Raw genomic sequence first — 25,534 nt, forward strand, 5'->3', positions numbered from 1 at the left:
TTTTTTTTTTTTTTTTTGATGATGATGATGATAAAATACGCTTTTGAGCCTCACCTCTCCTTCCCGTGTCCACGGTCGACCATTCTGGGGATACTTGACCTGCGTCTGCCTCTTCTTCTGGCCTCCGTCAGCAAACTTGCACAGCAACGGCTCTGCAGGGGCTACAGAGTGAGTCAGAGACAGAGACGGAGACAAGGACAAACACAGAGATGGATTAATCATCTTAATAGCAGATGTAAAATTTCATGCACTGGGTTAAGAGTTACATTTGGAAGATAAGATTTAAAGACAAGTTGTTATGCTGTGGCTTAAAGAACACATAACATAAATCAATTGGACCTGAAAACAGCACTCAGCTCTTATGTTTTCTCTTCCACCCTTAATCAAAGTATCTAAACAACAGCAGCTATCACACGATCTCTGAAACCCATACAACCATACTTCGACAAAAGCAACCTTGACGTAGAAACAAAGCCACAGGCTAATCATCAAAGCATGGTGAGTGTGGTTCAAACGACAAACCAAACAGGCATACTTAATACGCTAAATAACTCCACACAACTTGACCCCAGGCAATAGAGTGCGATTGTGATTGCTCCAAAGACAACATGGTCCTTTTCTGGACCAGAGAAAGAAGAAAGCCTTGATTACAAATAGGATTAGCTGAGTGTGACCTCTCATACAAAAGTTCAGCAGAGTCTAACTTCAACCTGATAGGCTGCAGATTCAAATACCCTACAGCTTTCTGGAATTGCAGGAAGTTGATGGATTGAGGCAGGATTATCGTAAAGGAGAAAAGGCTTTGTTCCGTATCAATTTACTGTGTTTAAAAGCATATCTTCAGAATTTGTTCGAAAGCATGAATAATGGCTTCCATTTCTGGGAAATGCATCAGCAATGGCATGACTCGACAAACACAATAAAAAAGTATTCTCCTAACATGAACAAGGACACTCAGCTAAGACATTTGATGGCTTACTGTATGCAGTCAGACAGTCGACAAAGAGTCTCGTTTTGTGAGATCTCTTTGTAAAATCTATGTGTGCATAGATTAAAAAATATGATACAATACAGAATAGATCATTCATATTGAATCACTGTGAATCGTAGTTACTGCTCTCTTGGGTATACAGTTATCAGAGCATGTACTTCATAATACCCAAATTTCAATTTCACTAGAATGTATCTTGGATTTTAAATATCAAAATCGACAATCCAGAACTTATCATATGTTTTATATTCGGTTCAGTTTCCCTCCAAGTAAGGAATGACAAATGAACCACATAAGATGCTTAGCAAAACACTGCAAATCATCATGACAGTGTGTTAAAATCAAAAGGCATTTAGATATCATTAAGACGTGAAATTATAATGCTGTAAACTGTAATTGCAGCACTGCAAACCCTGCCACACCAACCAAGTGCTCTGCTCATGTCCTGATTCAGTTTTATCAAGACACCTCTTAACCCTGAAACTGAATAAGCTGCCTACTTTTATTCATTGCCTCTTACTTGTAACTTTAATACGTCCACCAAGGCATGTTTGACTCACTGACTGCATTTCAAAAGAGAGTTCTAGTTTGGCACTCTTGTCTTATTTCACTGGCAATGATTTCAAACTGCAGAGAAAGTTGAATCCTCATCACTGCGTGCTGCTTAGAAATAGAGAAGTTTTTAGAAGACACAGAATGCTATGAACTAGAAAAGGCGCTATCATCCTGCCGGTACTGATTCACACATGATGAATGCCAAAACAAACTACACAATTACCTCGCCTCCTTCAATAAAAATGTTTCTTCATCTCAGTAAACTGAAAAATGAGAAGAGGTGTTCTCGGCGGAGAAAAGTGTTCAGATCTCAAGGTTGAGACGAGAGTTATTTGGAATGCCTGGGGCCTGGATGGGTACTCCGAAAGGTAAGTAGATGGAGAAACACAGAGATGTGTGATTATATGGCATTTAGCAGTACTTTGTCATTATAATGTTTTAACTTGATTTCTATCTGAATAACAGGCCACACAGCTGGGCCTCTGTTATCATCCCTCGCCTTTGCTATTCATCTTTCTCAATCACTCCCCTTCTCTTCCTCTCTGTCTCTCTCTTCTACCCACTCTGCTCTGCACATTCATATACATTTGGTAAACATTCTTCGTGTGTAGGTGTGTGTGTGTGTGTGTGTGATATGTGTTTGAATCATTATGTGTTGCCATAAAGCTCAGAGTAGTTTCATCATGAAAAACAAGACTGAGACTCAGTAAGAAACACAAAAATGCCAAAGATTTACATCACAGGTGATGGATGTTTTTAAAAAAGACAATCAGAGAAGATACAGCGTGGTGAAAGAAAAAAGTGGATTACTTTAGCTGAAGGAGTTTATTAAAGAGGATAGCACTAAAGCTATTGAAAAAAATATGTTGATAGCATCTGTTTCTCTGCATTATCAACTCCATCCTTCAGCAGCCCCGTTTAAGCTTTTAACGATGGCCCTTTTCAACCATATAGTTCCAGGAAATGTGGAGCCACAACATATTTTTAAAAGTCCCTTTTACACATTCCTGCTTGTGTTTCCACTGCATCAAAGAAACCGTGAAGATAGACGAAGCAGTCCAATAATGCATTAAGGACCATAGTGCTGTTTAAGACAATCTTTCACACACCAGGAGAAAGCAACACAAAGTGTGCATGGATTTAATGAATGGATGCAAAAGAGAAATGCAAGGCACCGAATCCTCAAGTGCACCAGGAACTTTGGTCAGAAAAACAAAATTTAGACTCTAGTACCTCTTGTTGAAACTCAGGTAATGTTTCCAAGTTTCTGAAATGGTTCCTGGTGCCCAGGAACTGTTCCCATGGTAGCTGTTAGTGTTCATTTCTGAGCCTTTTGGTAAAACCTGTGGTGATCCGGAGATTGTGTGATGCAAATGTAAAAGCTTTTACGCGTTGGGCTTAGGTTGAGTCGATATAGTAACATTGGGCAATAGAGAAATAAAAATAGACTTATTTATATTTATATATATAGGTAGTTGTGAATCCTGATTGTTAATTTACTGTAGAAGAGCATTAGGTGCAGAATATCTTAAAAGACACATTTGAGAATAACATGGGCAGGATTTAATGTCTTAATGTTTATAGCTAAAGGAAAGAATGTATGCCCTCATAAGTTCGAAGATCATTGATCTGTGGATTTTAAATTATTGTTACTTTACAAGTACGAAGAGTGTGTGACGTGAGGACACACACACACTTACTCATGGGATACAAACTTAAAGACAGCATCTGTGTTCTGCTGCTGTTTTGTTTTACTGGTGTGACAGACAGAGAAGAAAATGTTGTCGACGGCTGACAACTTGTCAAGTTAACAGTCAGGACACTTTCTTCTCTCCATCTTCTCTAAAGTACCAGACAAAGAGAGAAGAATCTCCTGCTGATCTAAAACAATTGTTTGTCCTCTGTGCCTGCATAAAAGTGATACTTCTGTGTTTTCAATTCAATCTGTTATTTTTAGGTACTGGGCTTATCACATAGACAGCAAAAGAGATGAAAAAATGGGGCCATTTATTGTTAGAATGAGTTATGCAAAAATGCTAAGTAGATGATCCTAAGAGAGACAAAAATAAAAGTAATGACAGATGCTAAAGAATGACAGACTAAATTGAAAATTCACTTTCTTGGTGTCCATCATATTAACATACAGTGAATAAAGCATGCAACATAACAACGGTGAATTCTGTGAAGTCGCTGTGCTTGTTAAGTGACATACAACAACAACAAGGGAGGGACACTAGCCTTATTCTATTTTGCATAATCCCCAATTGTAAGATACATCCACATACACAAAGACATAAAAAATCACATACACAACATTGTTGCTTTAAGCTGTTTTTATACCAGAGCTGGTGAAATGGCTTCAGATATTAAACACTGGCCGAGCACTACAGGCCAGTGTTTACAGGCACAAACATGCCCATTCACACACACACACACACACATATCAATATTGTTTTTAATATTTTGGTTGCGTGCATCACACATTTGGAGCTTGAATTTTTCATAGACTGCTGCAGGAGGCTAATATTTGGGTTGAGAAGGGAATTCAGACAAGCCCATGAATGGAGACTGTAAGTTGTGTTTGTTTCTTCAGTAGGTACACTGCTGCCACATTCTTGGACACCTGGAGTTTAATCCTATTAATATTTAAATCTAACAGTCAGATTATGCTGTCATGGCATTTCACAATACCGCCAACATAAGACATAAAATGTAGAGAGGATTAAGTGAGTTTAAGACAGCAAATTGATTGAAACAAAATATTTAAAACTGAAAGGTTAACACAGAATGATGCTTAATCCTGTATGTGTGAGTTTAGAGCTGTGTGTGTGCATGTGCTCCTGCTTGAGTGTGGGAGAACAGAGCCAATGCTGCTAAATGTCTTGTTAGAAAATTGCTTTTTTGGTTGTTGCTATCATTGATTTTCACCTTCAAAGGGAGAGGATATCTGTCATTTCTGGCATAATAAGTCAATATGGTAAAATTAGTTTTACAAGCCAGGATTTCAATGGAGCATAAATGGTGAAAGAATTGCCACTGGCTATTAATTAATTAGTATTGGCTAAGTTAAAAGGATACAGCGCAAAATAGCAAACCTATTTTGTCTATTGAGTCATTCCATTAAAACAATTAATCTGTTCAACAGAGCCAATATTTGTGGTATTTGTCTCAAAGCTCATTTGTATTTTACCTCTGTAGAGGTGAGACATATATCATGAGGCACATGCAGCCTCTGTGCCATACTACAGAACAGTAGCAATCTCATAATAGCCAAAGAAATATTTACAATCCTTTTACTTACATCATGCTACGGCTATAATATAAAAGCATGTGATGTAACCCCATTTCTACTACTGTCGTAGCTTTAGGTGATGCCTGCAGTGACAGAATTTGTGATATCATGCATTTCTCAGAGGGAGACAGGAAAAGAAAACCCTGCATTTCACTTTATCTTCATTTATAAGCACAGTGCCAAGTGATAAATACTGATAACCAATAACAACGACAATAATGAATGTTATTTATTCCTAAGAGGCAAATTCAGGGGGTAACAACAACCGCAAAGCGTCCAGAGACAGAAAAAGAAGCTGCTCAAACTGGTGCATCAAATTAATTATTCAGCTTGCTTTCACAGTTACGTTACTACAATCTGTTGCATTTCACGAGGGGGCTTTAAAAGGAAGAAGGACATTTTTAATTGTCAGTTTGACCCCTGCTGCTCTCACTCTTGCGGCTCTGTAACACGATGTGATGAATTTGGGTACAGCTGCGTCTGCCCCCTAAAATGGGTCACTTTCTGGCATGTCAACTTAATTAACATAGCCTGAACTGAATATTTGGATATCTAAAGAGTTCAGATATGTAAATGTGTTTTTAGTAAACAGGACATGGAGTTGAAGAAATAAAATTCAATGCAAGTCGAATGAGCAAAAATGATTACCGAAGTCACACATAAATCGATCTTTGTAGCCTTGGGCGCAACAAAATTCACCTTCTTTCTCCAAGCTGTGCTTTTCTTGTTGGTGTCCCGACAGGTAGGGAGTGAGGGCTAATGCTTTGTGAAAATCCCAACATCATTGCTCAACTACTGCACTGTGCAGACATCTGCTCAGATCTCATAGAAAATGAATGGAGGCAGAATTGGCTGCAAAGTGGATCTCATTTTGGTGGAGTCATTGTGGATACACACAGTGAGCAAGCACACTGAGGAAAGAAAAAGTTGCCAGCCAGTGACGTGAAGTCACATTTGATCACAAACCTAGTTCATTAATCACAAAGGTGTTATTCTAATGTATTTATTATGCAGGTGGGCATAAATAAAGAAATCTTTATTGACTCAGAGAATAACAGGAGTTATACAAAGCGAGTTGGGACCCAACATGCATGTAAAACATACTGAGTTCAGTATATTTGTGTAATAATAACAACAGAATGTGAAATTCTTGTTTTTGCTGTATAATGTTCTTCTACACAGAACTAAAATACTGAAAAAAGATGACCCACCCACACACGCATCAAGCTACTATATCATGTGTATGTGTGGTTGTGCTCCACATGTGGGTTTCCCTTTAGTCAATGTTATTAAACAACATAAATCTTTGCCAAGAGCTGCTAATTTGACAAGAGCTACTACTTACTGAAGTGAACATACAAAATATTTCACTGGACAAAAGCTACATAGGCGTTTGTTCACAGATTAGGAAGAGATTTATTTGTACTCATTAACCAAGGCTTGCAGTAGCTGATTTACCAGTTTAATTTATCTATTAAAGTGTCACAGCTAATACATTCACTACAGTTTTTTTGTGTTTTCTTGGCTCCTTTTGGACGACAAACACTGTGACATTCTGTTGCAGCGGGGAGACAGGTGATGCAAATAGGAAACAAAAGATGTGAAGACTTCAAGAAATGTCAATAAAACGACAGAGAGCTTGGGCGTTTGCCTTTCTGAATGTGTGTGTGTGCACGCTATAGGGTAAATAACTAGTGTTTTACTGGTTTGTTTTTGAACTGTGGCATTTTGTGTTTAACTGACAGGACATGTACATAGGTAGCAGTGTGGGTGGCTTGCACTGTGAAGAGTGGATCACATACTGTTACCTCTCATTGGAGCTGTGGGATATTGCAACTCAAAGTAGGGAAACATAAAGACTCCAGCAGAGCAAACAAACATACCCATCTCTGTTGAGCTGAGAGGGACACAGGAAAAGAAACAGGAGGTAAAGTGAAATATGGGGAGTATGAAGCAAATAAGTTAGTCTAGGTGCACATGACAATGTGCAGGAGATAGAGTATATACTACAGATTTTAGCTCTGGTGCTTCTAAGCAAGGCACCACTCAGGTTTGTAAAACCTCTTATAAGAGCACAGAGGTTTTAGTTTTCACTGTGGGAAGAGGGCAAATAGCATATGAGTGGGATCCAATCCCTCAAATGGGAAAATTCTCATTTAAAATAAAATCCAATCCATTAGCAAGCAACATGGGAAACCATTCAGTTGGAAAATAGGATCCAATCCCCAAATGTAACAAAATGAGGGATCCCTCTATTGGGCTGAATGGGATGACATCCTTTCTTTTTGGTTTAAGACTCCCTGGGACTCAAAGCCCTGGGACATAACACTATACACCCGGTTACTTGTTCAAGCATCACACATGAGAGGAAGCCAACAATTTGTCACCAAAATAAAATATTACATATATAGACTCCAGCAGAGCAAACAAACATACCCATCTCTGTTGAGCTGAGAGGGACACAGGAAAAGAAACAGGAGGTAAAGTGAAATATGGGGAGTATGAAGCAAATAAGTTAGTCTAGGTGCACATGACAATGTGCAGGAGATAGAGTATATACTACAGATTTTAGCTCTGGTGCTNTACTATTATTATTTTTATAAAATTAAAAATGTATCAGATATGTTTACTATAATAAACAAAACAGCAAGAGCTGTAAGCTGAGACAGAAAACTGAGATTTAGATATAAGATATTTACAATTAATTTCAAAACAAAACTGAAATGATCTCTACCCTTGAGTCTTCGTTTCATTTGGCTGCCTCTGTAAAGTACGAGCTGACAAGGACAACTGCTCACCAAACCATTCCCTGACAGCACCCCTGAGGGAGAGGACGTTTACCACATTTACTACATTTTCTCATCATAAACCTAAAACAACACAAAACGAACTGGCTGTGAGACAAGCAGGAATAAAATGTATCGATGCACTGACATTTTTATTTAAGAATTGAATTCCCAAAATGGTGTTAAGATAGCACCAGATGTCTTTGCAACTTCCAGAACGTGACAGCACTGATGTGATTTAGTTATAGTTTCAAAAGCATCACATTTTAACACCCCTAGCTATGTTTGAGTGCTGAATAAGTGGCTCCAAATATCACATGTATGCCGACACAAAGTCTGACAGTGCAGTACTGCCACATAATTACACAATATTTTTCGAAGCGTTCAGTTTCTTCCTCCATTATCAGGAACATCAAATAAAATTTGGTTCTCATTTATGAAAGTGCTGAACCCTTCTGCAGTGAATGTGGACTTAATGCCTCATGATCACGCCAGACATTTAAGTCTGCATGCATTTTTTAAAGCCTCCTGAAAATTATAGAAGCTACTAATGGGTCTTCACTGTGGTCTGGACTCTTTTCATCCTCGTCTTCTGTTTGTCTTACCATTAGTGGAGGGCGTGCACTAAAACTACAACACTACATCAGATAGTAGTCAAAAGAGAGACAGACAGTAATTAGGAAGAAAATGATAAAAGAGGGATGGAAAAAGACATATGATGTGGACAGAGGAAGGAAAAGATGAGACATAATAAATAACAGAAAAAAAGCCATAAAGGGGGAATACAAAGTGAGAATTAGTCATCTTTTGTTGAACCTTCCTGATTTAATCATTCAATAAATTAAAGGTAAATTAAAGTGTATTTTATATTGGTGGGCTGCATGAGTATCAAATCAAGAATTATTACCAAATCTCAAACAACCATGAATCAAGACCTCTCGAGAAACTCTCAGCCTTTAGTCAAGGCTCTAGTATGTGTGTGTCTGCTCTGGCAGTCTGGGGAATAAACTGAAATGTGAAGTTACATTTAAATAACAACTTATTTATCTTTGTTTTTGGAAGTTTATATATTTAGTTTTATTTAGGGAAAAAAAGAAAAGAAAAAAGGAAACCAAAACGAAAAAACAAGAGAGATTTGCATCAATTATTCCTGTGACCGCACGCAGATTTGACTCTCAGATCTGGTTCTGAGAAAGATTTGCCTAATAATAATAACTTGACCAGAGATATAAGATATTAATCCTGTCTTAACGTAGATATTCACGCCATGAATAGAGAAATAGGGGAGAGGCTTGGTGATATCTTTCTCTCAGCCTGGTCTATGATATCAAAAGAAATACAGAATCGTCACTTTGTTTTAAATGTTTGGATGCACCCTTGAAGTCAAAATTTACTTGTTTTCAGTCCTTATTAAGTGCTGACTGTTTTAATCTTTCATCAAGAACAGAAAAGATTTATTTTAAGGAGCTCTGACAGGAAGTGACATGGTCATGATGAAGCTGCTAAAGACATGTGCTCTTTATGGCTCGATGGGGAGGGCCTCCCACTGGTGCTGACTCTCTCCTACCCAGTATGGGGGCAGGACATTATCGAACGATGAGCACAGAGAAGACAGAATTACACCGTATAGTAAGTACGCAGGCTGTGATTACTCGATTTACACCTCAGACGGGAATGTCGAATTTGCAGGACAGCTTTACTTGCTAAAAGTGATTAGACATTAGGAGGAGTAAAGACGTTTACAACACATTTCATTTAGGGGAGAACAAAAGCTATGAAACAAAACCTGTGAAACAAAACTGTGTCTATTCAAAACATCCGGTATTCATACAAAGTCACCTCACAGTGAAGCCGATATAGATCTCGGAAAAGTCTGACTAAAATCTGGAACTTTCTGCATCAATAATAGGTAAAGAGCAGAGAAATTTGAGTCTATGTCCAATCTAGATACTCTATCTCTATGACAGGAACCACCAGTAGAGGTCAGAAAGCTGTGGATCAATGGACTTCCTGTTAACGAGGGCTGATGGAAGCTCAGGTCATGTGATCAATGTGGGCATTAATCTCACGGCAACTGAGTAAAATATTATTGTTGCCTGTCAATACCTCAGCCTGGATGGACACACTGCGGTGTTAATCAGAAGAACACACAGGCACAGAAGATGCACAGGCACACATCACCCCATGAAATGCAAACGATGCTACTGTATAACAGGGTTGGCCTTTGATAACAGTGAATTTGTGGTGTTTTGTAAGACAAATATAAGTGTAAGTAGACAAATAGCAAAACTAAGCACAAAGGCCTGTCGTAATGTCACTGCAACAGCCTTGGGAATGCCACAGACTGTCAGTGACACAGAAAACCAGTGACATAAATCAACAGAATCTGGCGTTAGAGACACACACACAGTCTCTGTGTGTATTTGATTAATAAAACAGCGTGTGCGTTTGTGTGGGTATCTTTGTGTGTGGTTGTGCTATGTGGATCAGTACATAGGGTCTGGTTGGGCAAATTCTATCAATTTCACCAGTGTCTAAATTCAGAGCAATTTAACTAATCAACATACATTAATAAACTCACTCCCACACACACACACACCTAGACGCGTACAAAGGAGAAAATGGACACCCCTGCGTAAAGTTTGAGCTTATGACAGCTTTTTCACTGAAAACAGCTGCTTGTTGCAGCTGGAATTAAGAATGATGACAGCTATGGGACTGAACCAAAACAGTAAAGTTATGGACGCCAAGACCAAACCATTTAGCCGAGAGATGCTAAAAAATCTCTATAGAGCTCAGATGGTCTGCAGATGGGGTGATAATTCTCTGTGGATTCATCACTATGAGTGACCCCTTTCATATTACACATTCACCTCATTGTTAGTATGAACATATTGATTTGAACAGCTTCAAGTAAAGTAAGCGTCTATCAATGCACACAAAAATGAATTTATTATTAATTATTCAAACATGATAATACATGATTTCTATTAATTTTGACCAAATGAATAATAATAATCTACAACACAGAGTTCTTTTATAATATATAACTATCTGCACCTCAACAGTCTTCATTTCAGACTTGACATGGAATCAAGCTTGTCAAGCTGCAAACTAGGACAATCACAAAGCTTATTTATATTTTCTGTGCTGATAGTCTGATAATTTATGTTAGTTTAGATAGTTTTAGAATCAGTGCTTCTCTCTCTCTCTCTCTCTCACAGACACACACACACAAACAGGCTGAAAAAAATTATCATTCACATGCTCCAAAACTCCACAGCTACAGCTCACTGTATATAGAAGTACAGTTGTTTGTGTGTGCACATACAGTGTGTGTGTGTGTGTGTGAGTGAGTGTCTGAGTGACAAACTAGCCGCCTACCATGATGTACCACACAAATCATGCTGCTGGGGCATGGGGCACAGCTCTCTTTGTCTGTCCTTCATTTTCATTTTCCTTTCTCTATCTGTGTCTGATCATTGAGTATCTCCATCTCTTTTCTCTCATTCTGTCACTTTGGTTCTCCCCACCTCAGTTTTCTCACCTCGCCCTCTCACCTTGCCCTTATCTCACTCAAGTTTGATCACCCCATACTCACACACACCACATCGTTTCTTCAAACGCAAAGTCTTCACTGCATCTTCTCCTCCTCTTCTCCTTCCAACCTTCTTTCCCCACTATGTTAAAAGGCAAAACAACTTTGCTGTTTACTTGGGGACAATCAGAGACAGATTGCCTGCTTTAGGGGATGTCTGTCGATGTACGTACAAGTACATCATGCATGTCTCAATCTGTGGCCTGTACAGTCAAGGAATTAATCACTCTGCTCCTCCTGCTAAATCAACTCAAGGTGGACTAAGGAGTGAGGCAGAGAGAAAGAATGAAAGAATGAGAGCAGCAGAGATGATGCTGATATATTATCATTCGCACTGACACGGCTTTGTACACAGAAAGATGTTGTCCCCTGCATGACTGTAACTGATAGAACATGTGTTTCATTAATGAGAATACATTCATAGCTGGACACTAAACGTCAATATAAACATAACAAATGATTGTGCCTGTAAGGTTTTTTACAACAAAAGAAGAAAAAAAAAACATCTCCACATGTGCTGATTTGATGTCAAACATCTGTCTACCAGTCTGAAACCAAGGCACGACATCCATTAAAATTTTATGAAATAAAGATAATATTTATGCATCAAGAGGCAGAGGATAACCCAATTTCCTGAAGCAAAAAAAAGAAATGTATGAATACATAATGCTGGATATTGAATCTTAATAGTTTAGTACAGATCATGTCCGATGTCAAAGATTGACATTTAATGCCAGGTCAGATTTTATATCCTGAATTAATGTTTCCTGATTTAAATAAGCAAGTCAGGAAAGTTTGTTTAGTCTAGTCTGTTTTTGCAGTTTTACAAACCAGAAATAACCAGCTCCATTCAGGCACTTGTCATAATATACATATAACATCACAATGCTGTGCACAGGCAATACGTGACAAGACTGCTGTGTTCCCACCAATAAGACAAAAAAGATGACTTCCAGTACACATGCAAACTTACTGGAAGTGCTTTTAAAGGTTGTAGGCCAACTGAGTTCAAGTTAAAATAATCTGACCTTTGAGTGCAGCAACCTCAGAGTGTGTAGAAAAGTTGAGAGTATAATGCATCTATATGAGAACCCTGACCTATAGAGAAACTCCTTTCCCTTGCTGTAGAGAAGCACAAGCTTAGCCCGTGTAAAGCAATTGTCTTGGTGATAGACACCTACCTGTCATGCCTGGAGGGGTTTTCAAGAATTTCCCGTTGAAATTTTGAATCACCACGTCGCACTTCTCTGTTGACTCCATCCTGGCAGAGAGAGAGAGAGAGAGAGAGACAGGGGTGCTACTTGATGACAACCAGCTCCTTATGTTACTATTCAGCATGCAGAGAAGGTACTGTGGTACATTAAAGGTGAGCCAATTTGAATGTACTGTATCTGGATATGTGTGCGTGTAAATGTGTCCTACAATACAGTGAGTGCATTAAATGGCTGTCTGTTTATGCATCTGTGCTTGTTTGTCTACGTATGCCTGAGCAAATTGGGTAGGTGTATGTGTGTGTGTGTTTGTGTATGTGTGTGTGTTGTCTATGGGGTTTCCTCTCCTTTGTCCCGGTTTAAAAGCTCCATTCAGTCTGATCTGTTGTGTGTCATGTCCTCTTTGTCTGCCTCTATTCAACTCTGCTCACCCAATCACAGCTCAATGACTAATTGCCTGCTTGGCAAGCAAAAGCGAGTGTGTGGGAGAGACAAATGGTGACAGGAGAGAGGCTGTGTGTATGTGTGTGTGTCTGGTATGTAAGCATGCATGTCTTTGTGTGTGTCTTGGGTTTTCTTCACATAGCCAGTGACCCTGAATGGAGCCCTGACTGCATTCTAATCAGTGGCACACTCCACAGTGTAACTGAGAAGACCACACACGTAACACACACACACACACACACACACACACACACACACACACACACACACACACCCTAGAGGGTGACGAGGCCAAGGGTACAGGAATGTGGAGTTGTATCATTAGAGCTAGAAGTTGTTTGGTTGTAAATGGCAGGGAGTCAGCTCAGGGTAATGGTGCCTCTAGCAACTAAAAAAAAAACACAGTAGTGTGATAATTATACATCTATATCATTATATGTATTATATGTATCTATACATATATATGTTTGATAAGTCATTTTAGTTTATCCAGCAAAACATTTAAATAAAGTGTATTGACAATTGGCAGCAAAAAAGGAAAAAGAAAAGAAAAGAAAAATCATAGTTGACAGTGGAAAGTAACTAGTAAGTAAGTTTTTGGAAAGCAGTGAGGTGAATCACAATTTGTGTGCATACCTTGCAAACCCAACTCCTCTGCTCAGGCCATTGGCATCCCTCAGTATCCGTGTGGAAATGACGTGACCGAAGGGTTTCAACATGTTCTCCAGCTCCTGCTCGTCCATGGACAGTGGCAAGTTCGAGATGTAAAGGTTTGTGGGGTCCTGTTCCTGTTGCTGTTGGGAGGGACAGTAGAAGAAGATGTGGAAATGGTTATTGTCACTTACATTTAGTCTTGGAAATAAGTTTCAACTCCAGCCCGAAAGGAGAAACTTAAGCACTGATTGAAACCTCTCTGGAACCTTGAGAATGATCACCAATATTGGGTCTCACATTAAATGCTTGTTCTACTAATATGGAAACAATTCATGCTATTTATTCTTAATAATTAAACTTCACAGAATGATTCTCTGAAAGATCAGCAGTTCATATGCTAAGCAAAACTGTTTAAATTGCTCAAAATGAAGAGAGAGAAATAAAAGAGTTTACTATAGCCCTCCACTAAAAGCTGGTTTTGCAGCAGTAAATGCATTAAAGGTTAAGGCAGCACCATTCCAGTCCATTGCACAATAATTCAAGAATCTAACTCAAGTGGCACACTCTTCAAAAGAGGAATAAACATTTCTTTGAAAAGGCAGTGCACCGGCTTCATACTCAGAACCCCTGAAGCAATAAGGAAATCCCCTCGGGATTCATAGATGTTAACTGAGTTACATTAAATTCATAGGAATGAGGGGAACTCCCTTCTAATGTGCCTCTCAGTTAGTTAGACCAGCATACTTCAATTATTTTTGTTCTGTTTAGCAGCACTCCATTGAAATGATCCTCTGCAGGAGACTACAGCCTCGGTGTGTGTGTGTTGGCAATTAAAGAGACTTGGAGGCAGGAGAGGGTTTGATGGAGGGTGCTACATTCTGCTATTAAGGCAGAAAGCAAGTGAGTGACAGAGAAATACACATGTTATGTATGTGTGTTATAAACCATAACTACTATGATTTCAAGACATTATTTCATAAAACTATTTACATACATAGCTCCTTGTATAAATGCTGTAAATGATTCTGTGCTGTTTCATTGCTTCATGAGAGTTTATGGCTGCGTTGGCTGCATCTCTCCACTATGGCGTAATGATGTTATTCATTATGGTCTTGGTAATAACTTTGCACATCTTGATAGTATTACGATCAGTACCCACAAGTGCTTGGAAAGTATCTGATACATTATATCAGAAAGCTCTTCATATTAAAACAGTAGTGTGCTGCATCTTTTATATTCCTCTCATCTCATGTGTGCAAACCCAGGGAGCAGTGACATACAGCAAGTATTACGCTGACATTCAATACCGTGCCATGCTGAAATGGGACACTGTTCGGGCATTTGATTCCACATTGACATGGAAAATGAAACAAACACTAGTACGTATACTAAGTCTGTGCTACGCTGTATGCTTCAACCCAAGCAACAATATTTGTGTATGTGTTGTTTGGTGAATGGTTGTGTGATTTTGTGCTCTATGTGGCTCAATTTGAGCATAAATATTTCCTTTATCCATGGAGAATTTTCCTTTGCATGCACCAGAGCTGTTTGATTTTAAGAGTAGGAGATCCAAATCTGGCTGACTGTGACCAAAGCCATCTATGTAATCAGTGAGTCGCAATAAGCAGAACAGCTCCACTGAAGAAGCCTGAAATCTTTCACCTTTCTTTTCTGAATATGAATATCTTTCTTTGTCAGCAGGGATATTCCTTTGGCAGAGTGTCCAATACACAGAGTGGCACAATTATCCTCCCACACAGTGCAACTGACTTTGAACATTTTACATTTGTCTGTCTGCTTGTAATGCAAGTGACAATAAGAGAAATATCAAAGCTGTACAGCTGTAACCTGCCATTGATCTTAGAGTCATCGTTGAAGAGTTACATGAGATCATCAAGACCTACGTACTTGCATAAAGTATAGTGTCATTGTTTTTTAGCACAGACTATTATTATATTTTAAACTACATATTAAATATCTATCTTAAAACAGTTAGGTATCCATATGAAGATTGAACAGCTTTTGTTGGCCCAGCCCTGTCTCCTCGAAGCATTTATATATGACAAAGTTGTTTTTATAATCATGTTGTGGTGACAAACAAAACTGCTGCCTGGATTATGTTCGGAAACAATGTTTCTTTGAATGAAACAACCCCACTTGATTCACAAGCTGGTGGTTGGGGTGGGCAGACGTACACCAGAGTGACACCAGAATGCAGGGTTTGCGTCCAGACATCTGTCTCCAGTCTCTGGTTTAGGCAACAAAAGCACTTTGGTTAAGGTTAGGGAAAGATCGTGATTTGGGTTCTAAGTTTTTGTGACTTATCCTAAAACACAGCACAATCTTTCCCATAACCCATAAGTGCTGAGAGTGCATAAACATATACACATAAAAAGTTGAATAAAGCTGTTGTCACCATGATATGAATAGTGTTGATATGATATTTTAGCAACTTGCCAGGTACATTAATTAACAACATTTCCGCATGATGTTAATAAAAAACGTAAACCAGTCAGCATTACATTTCCTTCAAAACGTATTTGCTGTTACAAATGAGTTGTATTTCTAGTAGACAGAGTTGGCTGGCTGTAATCATTCCTCCTGTTATTTTAATTGCTATGTTTGAACAGGAGGAATTAATAAAGCAAGTCAGACCTATTTCAATATTCATATGGGCTTAGTGTTGTTTTTTAAACAGAGTTGAAAAATTGTGAACCTATACTTTAATTAATGTTAATATCATAACCTCATCAATAGCTTTTGAGATGAGAAAATCCAATGGGGAAAAAATGACCCAAGCCTTCAAACACTTGGATACATAATGTAATGAAACATGTCTACACGTTCCATTGATAAAATCACAAACTATTCGGTCAGACTGGATTAGAGTTTTTGGGGTGTTTTATTTTACACATTTTACCCGGTTGAAAGCATGCTGTGGCCTTTTTTATTATCATCAGGCCATACAGCCATATCTGAATATACTGTGAGCTTTCTGTTCATGAACTCAAGATATATTCTAGTTTTGAGACCCAAACAATTGCTTCAAGGGGCCATGTTTGTACCAACTGATAAACCGCAGCACAGTGGTTAGATTCAATACACGATAAGAAATAACAGGAAACAACATCCAAATAAAGCATTAGTTGACAGACAGTGTATTCATATACTCAGTTGCTGTGAGAAACCTTTACAATACAATTTTACTTTAAGGCTCTCACAACTGTGAATACCCAAGAGAAGATTCAGCAGTGACACTAAAGCTAATGATGCTAAAGCTAATGAAAGTCCTATTTCACATCCAAAGAATTCAGTGGAGAAATCACTGGAGAGTCTCAGACACATCCATCGCCATGTTACACTGTTTAAAGTTACAAGTCTCTGAGTTTCTGTCATTCAAACTAATTAGCTCCAGAGCACACCTAAGGCTATGTTCTGCCGTGCTCTTATTGCGGCTGTGGATTTTGTCATTATCAACAATAACTTTCTCATCTAGGCACAAAGGATTTCGATTTTCTAGAGGTACTTTTTTTTGCCTGGCCGTCTATGGGGAACACTGACAGAATCCTACTCTCCCTGTCTCCCATAAAAAAGTCACAAAAAGATTAAATGGTAAAACAGAAGATTTCCTATCCCTGTGGTAAATGTGGTTACAAGCTAATTTCATCCAAAGACAATATGTCTTAAACAAAATCTCACAGTGGTTTTCCAAATTTCAGCAAAAAGTGGGTCAGCTGTTTTGGTTCTGTACACATTTTCCGTACAGTTTGCAGTCATTATAACAAGGGGCATAAACTGTGAGAACAAGAGGAATGCCATAACCTTCCCCACCATTCCTTTCATCTGCTGATTACAATAGTCTGCGCCTACCGGAAAATCCTTAGTTTTCTTTGTATCATTTATATTGTCTCAATCCAGGGAAATCAAGAGTGAGATGGGCACAAAATCAACAGGGGCATCGTGGTGGTTTATTGAAATTGCATTACACTTCTCTACACCATCTCTAGACACAGTTGGCTGTGAAAGCATTTATTTGCACAAGTACTTCTGGGATATGAAGTAAAGTGCTTTGGAGCACCCACATGTGAATGAACTCTGCCTGACTTTGCTCAAAGTTGCCGTTTGCACAAAGTTACTTCTCAGTGATCTCTCACTCTGCGTGTTGCAAATGACTCACCTCTCTCTCTCTCGGTCCCCTCTCTCCCTGTCTCTTTGTCTCTCTGTCTCTTTGTCCCTCTCTCTCTCCATCTCACTTTCTCTCCCTTTCTCTTTCTCTCTCTCTCTGTAACATCTGTCATGAACTGGAAACAGCTTCACACCAACTGTGCCTCTCCCTGACTGTGTAGCCTGCCTGCCTGCCAGCCAGTCAGCCTGTGTTTTCAGCCCCATTAAACCTCATTGCTGCATCATTATAGCAGGTCTGCACCTCTTATCATGCAACTTTCTGGTTACCCTGCAATGCAATGACACCCGCTGACGAGCTAGAGGGTAAAGAGAGGGCAGACCAATGGTTAAATACCTGTAAAAAAAAAACACCAACTTGGTCTGCACTGTATGTAAGATGGGTGTGTATGAGACGGTACTTTAATGTCACATTTCTTTGAAATCTTGCAAATAGCAGCACTTCACATCAGAAATGACACGCAAAACTACCTCCCTGAATGGGTATTGAAGATGGATGGATGGAAAGATGGGGTGGAAAATTCTGCGACATAGGCCGAAGTACGCTTTGAAAACAACTAGCAGAGCACTTTCATGAAGTAGCAGTATATGATTAGGGAAATGAGACTTTCTTTTCATTACGTGTTGACTTCTTCCTCTTACCTTTCAAACTTGTCTTACAAGTAATCCTGCTCATTTCCTCATTTAATCCACCTATTCTTCCTTCTCCTTTGCCCTCCTTCAGCCCACCTCCTCTCTGTCCTTTACTTCCTCTTTTCTCATGCTCACCCTCCTCATCTTGTCCTTTCCTCTTTTCTCTACTTGCTATTCGCCCCTCCTCTTCCTCAGATTAAAACCTAATCTTCTATAATGGTAGCCTTGCTGTCTAAAATGCTATCTGAATGTATAATTAATATTTAAAGAATTCTCCTCCTTTCCCTTCTCCTCCCTCTCTTGTCTTTTCTCCGTCTTACATTTTCCTCTTCACACCATCCTCATCTCTATTCTCCTTCACTTCCATTCATCCCTCACCATAGCCTCTTTCTCTCTACCCATTTCTGCCTTCCTCCATCTTCCTCGTCTTCAAGCCAAGTTCTAATCTTTCATAATGATTGTCTGGGTGTCTAAACACTCTCTAACGGCTTAATCAATACTTAATGAACATACCATAAATACTTTATGAACCCTAAACCCTGAAATCCCCGGGGTTTCATTAGCCATGGAGATATACACTTTTCTCCATCTTCATGACGACTGGAGGCTGAGTGAAATCAACACTGGATACAGATTACCTCATCATTTAGTCTCTGGTCAGATCAGATTTCTGTAGGCATGGTGTTTGGCTGCTGGCCGCCTTTTGTACATGTGTTTGTTCTTGTATAATAGTTGGCGCACAAAAACACAAACAGACAAGATGTTACTCTAAAAAAAACAGCCATCTAAAGACCACTATAATGTAAGTGTTTTTTACCAGTTAAGAGATCCCAGAGATTGTAGAGGTGCGATTCAACACAAAAAGAGGCCCAGCTGGTTATTTCTTCTATGTATTTGTGTGAATGCCTCCAGAAGATTCGGATCAATCCGCAAAACATACGAAAAGGGTATGGACTTCATTATTTTTGTCGCATCCCCTCAACTTCCAAGAAATCTCTTTTTCAAGGAGAAAGAAATTGATCCATGCACTTTGTAAATTCTACACCAGGTTTTCGCTCTGGTTAATTGGCTACAAAGGTCATTTACCTTAATTAACTTTTAAAGGATTGAGCTAACACTCAAGCATCATTAAAAGTGTGTTTAGAGGCGTTTTAAGTGACGCGTACTTATAAAAATATTCGGAAGTAGAAAAGCTGTTTTCCACTCTGTGGTTTGCTGACTATTCAAAGAAATGGCTTCACACTTGACTAAGTGAGAGACTGAGTATGTTTCAATGTTTAATTCAATTTCGTGACTGGCAGAACGTTTTTTCCTCCCTCTGGCTTCCACTGCCGGCATCTTTTCACACTCGGCATGACTCATTTAAAGCCATAAGAGAGTCCTTTCTAGTTAATTTCTTTCTTTCTCTTTTTCTTTTACATTGCTCTCTACCCTCTGTCTCGTCGCAATTTTAACCTGGCTTCTTCTCTTCTCATCCAATCTTTCTTGTTTTTTTTCTTTACTCACTCACTGTCTCGACTGTGTGTATTAAAAGGCCAGTAATTCATCACAGAGTCAGAGCAGAGTGCAGTCCCTGCTGCACACCACTGTGCTGGCTGCCTGTCTGCCAACCTTCCACAGCTGGAATCAATCACCTAATCCTAAGACACCGAAACCATCAGGGAGGGACAGACAGAGATAGAAGAGAGAGAAGGGCAGAGAGAAAGGGTGACATATAGAGAGAAACCCCACTTGGATTAAATAAACATTTCCTGCTCAACGCTGATCAAAATGCCTCATGAGTTGACCCTTGGGTGTGACGTGAAAGAAAAAACATGGTATGGATGGATAGATGAATAGACAGACTAAACAACATCCTGACCTGATTGTAATGTTACGTCAGTCGCACTGTTTTTTTTTGTTGATGTAGTTGATTCAGACTGACCACACAAACATGTCTTACGAGTGTGGGCCTGATTCTGAACAGCTGAGCAGAAGTAGTGTCATTACTTGTGGTTCTGTGGTTGTTATTTCTTCATGGGACAACCCAAATTTGGCATTTAAACTCATTGAAAAAAAAAAAACATGACGTTTCTTATCTTGTGGGGATCCACCAGAAACAGGCATGTGATCCGTTTGGGGTTTCAAATGACAGTTTTGGCTGACTGGTAAAATGTCTGAACTTAAACAGTGGGAAGCCGATTAAGAAAAATGCATTTTTGAGGAGTTATGCTACAAAATATAAAACACATGCTTATGGAGTTGATGCAAAACAAGTTCCTTAGATTAGACCAAGACAACTAACCATGCCAAGACATTGCTACACATAAAAACCAACATACAATGATTACACACTCCAACACCTACACATAGGAGTCTTAATGCCTTTAAAAACATGTTCAGTACAATACACACACATCCCTCCCTCTCAAGCTCTCTTTCTTCTCTCTCTCTTCTCTTCTGTAGTGCTGAATGCTGTAATCAAGGCTAATGGGACTCAGCTGCTGGCCAGTCTAATTACCTGGAATGCAGACGGATGATCTGGGAGACAGGCCTACACAGACACACACGCACACCACATGCAGTCAAGTGGCTTCCACGGACGTGGAAGTATTTTTTCTTTAATGCACCTGCCACTCAAAGAATGTGCACATGTATGTAGTGTATGAGTCAGTATGTGTTTGTATGTCCTGTGTGTGAGCAGAATAAATAAACATGCAGGCATTTGTTAAAGGTCAGTAAAAAAGCTCAGGGAAAGTGTCCATTCCTTCTCCAAGTCAGGAATTCCGACCCTGTCAGAGAAAAGCAAATAGCTAAATTTACACAAAATCTCTCTGGTCCTTATTCTTCTTTTTTTTTTTTATGAATAATTGTAGTTATTTTTGGACCTGTGCCATTTTTTCCCATCATTTTCACTCTCGCTGTTTGCTTCTAACCAAATTCTCACCCATTTCACAAAGATTAATCTCATTTAGAGGGTGAGGTGGATGGATTTTAAAACAATCATTCAGAGACAAGCCAAAGTGAAATAACCTTGGGTTATAATTCAAAATAATTTATTTTTAAGAGATTCTTTTAAAAACATTTTAGTGGCAAAGCTAGCATGCAGAATGTCAAGTGCTCTCACAAAATTCTAAATAAAAGGATCACCAAGTTCAGATGGGGCTGATTGAAGTATTGTCCAGAATATAAAACGTTCAGCAACAGACTTCTTGTCTCTAAAGATGATGATAGTGTATCCCATTCCACAGATCTAATTTGTGCATATAACATAAAGGGCAATAGAAATATCATTAAGTAGATAAAACAGGGGATTTTCAAACAAAACTCTTGTATGTCTGATTAATGTATCTCTGTGTCATTCAAGGCCTTGTCAGCCTGATGTCGTAGTGTCTGCCTGAGCAGAGAGCAGGCTTCAGGGAAATCCTCGCTCTAAATGATTAATGGAGTCTGGAACCAAGAAGAGGAATTGTCTGTCTGACTCCGCATGTACACACCCTGTTGACGCTTTTGAGAGAGGCAGAGTTGTTTGTGTGTGTCAGTCTGCTTTCGAAGCTGTATCATCACAGTGAAGCCTGTTTCATGGCAGTTCAGAGGGACTCATTAATGATGTCAGATACACACAGACAGACACATACATACAAACATACTGTACGTGAAAAGAAAAAAAAAACAGCAACAGAGGTGTCACACTGGGTTGACATAATCAAGGCAGGATGAATCGAAATTAAATAAATAAGAAGAGGAAGAGGGGAAGAGAAAGGGACGGCGATTGACTGATTTGTCGAATAACTGTAACTGCTGCATACAATTGTAGTATACATAGTCATACTAGTTAGTTTAAGCCCAAATTATGTAAAAAATAAAGATATAAGCACTATACACAACCGTTTTCTAAACACAGCTGCAAAATGCTACAGTGAATTGAAAAAGACCATGAGAACAATGATCAACAGCAATATACAACATGACAGAGAAAGGAAAGTTATGAAATAAAATAAATAATGACATTTAAGAATTGTTTAATAGGTGACAGTGTTTTAGAGGGACTTCAATCTTCAGTTGTAAAGTGAGTTACAGGACCAGTCGTCCAGGAGGCTCCATCATGAGAATCTCAGGATGCATCTTGAGTTTAATGTCAATCAAACTGCAAAAATTAATCTGTATATATGTCTCTCTCTATAATTTGTCTCTTGGATCTGTTAATCAATCTGCTAAAAGCTGAGCTTTAAAATTGCAACTGAGATCAAAGCAGGGACATTAAGAATGGTTGCTCAAAATAATGTAGCATGTCCAGAGGGATCACATCTCTATCACAGGTTCCACTGCTACTGTAATCATTTTATCATTCATTGTAATTCATTGTCATTTTATCAGTCATTGTAATTGTACAATATGTTTGTGTTGATTTGTCCTGTACACGTTAAATCTATTGCACGTCTGTCCATCCTGGGAGAGGGATCCCTCCTCTGTGGCTCTTCCTGAGGTTTCTTCCACCTTTTTTCCCTGTTAAAGGTTTTTTGTGGGCAAGTTTTTCCTCACTCGAGCCGAGGGTCTAAGGACAGAGGGAGTCATTCCCTGTACAGATTGTAAAGCCCTCCGAGGCAAATGTACTTTGTGACTTTGGGCTATACAAATAAAATCTGATTTGATTTTGATTTGATCTCTCAGGACATATCTTTTTTATAAAAAAAGGTTAAAGTGAAATATTACACTGAGAATTGTGAGCAGTCCCCTAGAGCATAAACAACCACACAATGTGTTACACTGATTGATTGATCAGGTTTCAGATCACTATAAAGTTCTGTATCATTAGCATATGCAAAATAAATCCTGTGTCTTTTATAAGGCAAAGTGGTAGCTTAGAGAAAATAAAAGAAGACCTAAAACGGATTCCTGTGGAACACCATTAATGGTCATATCTGGAAGAAGCTAAAAAGCTGGACAAAGTGGGGTAAAATTAAAACAGATTAAATAATTGCCAGCATTAAGGAATAAATCATCAATGCATTAAGTTTAGATGGGGTGTGATTGTTGTTATTATCATTAATCATAAACATCCTCATGAACTAAAACAAGTACTAATGATGTATCCCACATTTGTGGGTCAGTTTTGTTATTTGGTGCTGCATCTACTCTCTGATAAACACACAGTACACACATTTATTTGAGTTAATTATGTCATTGTAAAGGCAGTAATGTATTTTTTCTAATGCAGCCACCATAATTGATATTAGTCATCTGAGTTGGATAGCATTTTCTATTACTGTCCGTTACAGCTTCTTGATGAGGTCACCATTCTGCATAGCAGCCTATTAGACAGTATCTACTAAATAGCAACAGGAGATGTGGAGATGACGATGAGCAGTGGTCAGATGGTCAACCCAAGATGTTGTATTCCCAGGTGTGTGGCTTGGAGCCTAGACTGTGACCCTGCACCTACTCTAACAGATTAAAAGCAAGTTCAGCTCTGCTCCTAAAATGAGTCACATACTACCTTCTTTTATTTTCCCTCTCTCTCTTCTCCTTTCACTGAATTGCTCCTTGATTGCCTGTCTGTATCAGAGCATTTCATTAGAAAAATGCAATAAACCAGAAGGCCTGCTGGATTATCATTGAGGAAGCACTTTCTCGGATAAGGGAAAAGAAAATTAATAAAGAAAGTTTTTTTAGACAAACTTATTTAATGCTGTTTTTTTTTTTTTCTTCTCAGCTTTCTTTCTGTTTCCGGCTTCTTTTTTCTCTGCTAATGGCATGTGGCTTGTCCTCAGACAAATTATGGGGAAATGAAGTTAGGAGCCACAGCCAGAGAGAAAACAAATTAAAGGGAAACTGCAAAATTAAAAAAGTTCTCAAAAAAGTGCAGAGGAGGAGGAGTAGGTTTGTGCTCTCGGCACTGCAGTGATTAAAACATAAAACGCTGGCTCAGACACAAGAATCACATCAGCTCAGAGGGAAGAAAGAGCCACATAAGATTCACAATGTGTCATGTGATGTACATTAATGCGGATATGAGTGTGGGAAATTCCATTTAAAAAAACTGTAAAGGAAAATGACAAAGAAAAGTCTGATCTCAGATTCAAATTTCATGCAGTGTCAGTGTCGGTGGCGAATGCAGTCCCACCATGCATCTATTATAGCCTGTATTTGAACAATTGAGGATTTTCAAAGTGTGTGTAAATGAGGGGGCTTTAAGGCAAAGGCTGCAACCTTATTCCCACCTTAATTGCACTGCAGTAAAAGTCTAAAAATGAGACTGTCATATCATCCAAGGGCATATTACACTCGCAGCACTTATAAAAGTTACACAAGCTGGTTGACTTGCTGTATTATGGGGAGTTAAGCTGTCCATGTCCACCCACACCTTCTGCTGGCTTCAACTATAAAGTCCTGGAGGAGAGGAATACTGGTTTACACTTCAATAAAAGACCTTTTTCATCCACTCTGCTTTGCTCACTACATCTGTCAAGCTGCAATCTAGTCATCAAGGTCAAGTATGTGTATGAGTGTGTGTGCTATAGGATGCCCTGAGTGTGATCAAAATAATAGGTATTATAAAATCTAGTATACATTTCCACTGAACTTTGAATAGCTACTTTTCATAACTCTGATTTAATGACAGCAGATTGAGTGTTGTTTGGGTCACAGTTAAACACCTATTTTTCTCAATGGATGATTTTTCTATGATAGGCCACTGAGAAGCTCTCAATTCTAATTCAATCATCTCAAATAGCTATTAAACTTTTATTTACCTTTTAATACCATTGTTCATGTTCTTCCTGCTTGTATCTTCATCTTTTTAAACACATCCCATTACAGGGATTTGTTAGATTTAACAATGTATTGATTTAACAACAGCAGCTACATGTATACTTGGTTGATTTTCACACAGTGTAATGTGAGTGACTGAGCAGCAAAGTTGCCTCTCATACAAATGCACACCAATGTGTGCACACGTGTGCATGTTTTTGCGCTTACACCTGACACTATTTCATCCTGATCAATGCCTTTGTCCGACAGACCCGAAAGCCGTGGCCTGTTGCCATGGTTATCTCTATTTGAAACCGGAGGGATTAACCTCCAGGGAGATGGCTTGGGGGAGAGAGACAGACAGAGAGAGAGTGAGAGAAAGCAGCAAAACAAGAAGGAAAAAGTGAGAGAAAAACAACTTTGGGTGAGAAAAACATAATGATAGAACTAGATAAAGCC

General features: G+C 38.9%; 1 protein-coding gene and 1 long non-coding RNA gene across 4 annotated transcripts in view; one reads left to right on the plus strand and one right to left on the minus strand.

The window, feature by feature from the left end:
• The window catches only part of LOC104934030 (RNA-binding motif, single-stranded-interacting protein 3), a 130,903-nt gene that overhangs the window by 20,958 nt on the left and 84,411 nt on the right, over positions 1–25,534 (minus strand). For all 3 annotated transcript variants that reach the window (XM_027286511.1, XM_027286510.1, XM_027286509.1), the window contains exons 5-7: positions 13,514–13,671; positions 12,404–12,483; positions 55–161 (exon numbers count right to left, since the gene is read on the minus strand). In XM_027286511.1, the coding sequence (XP_027142312.1) occupies positions 55–161; positions 12,404–12,483; positions 13,514–13,671 (345 nt within the window). The remainder of the gene's footprint in view (positions 1–54; positions 162–12,403; positions 12,484–13,513; positions 13,672–25,534) is intronic.
• Positions 19,498–21,987, plus strand: LOC113747292 (uncharacterized). The gene is made up of 2 exons (XR_003463532.1): positions 19,498–20,163; positions 20,792–21,987. It is a non-coding gene; the product is annotated as an uncharacterized LOC113747292 (long non-coding RNA).

The sequence above is a fragment of the Larimichthys crocea genome, chromosome XIII (assembly GCF_000972845.2).
Source record: "Larimichthys crocea isolate SSNF chromosome XIII, L_crocea_2.0, whole genome shotgun sequence".
Lineage (NCBI taxonomy): Eukaryota > Metazoa > Chordata > Actinopteri > Sciaenidae > Larimichthys > Larimichthys crocea.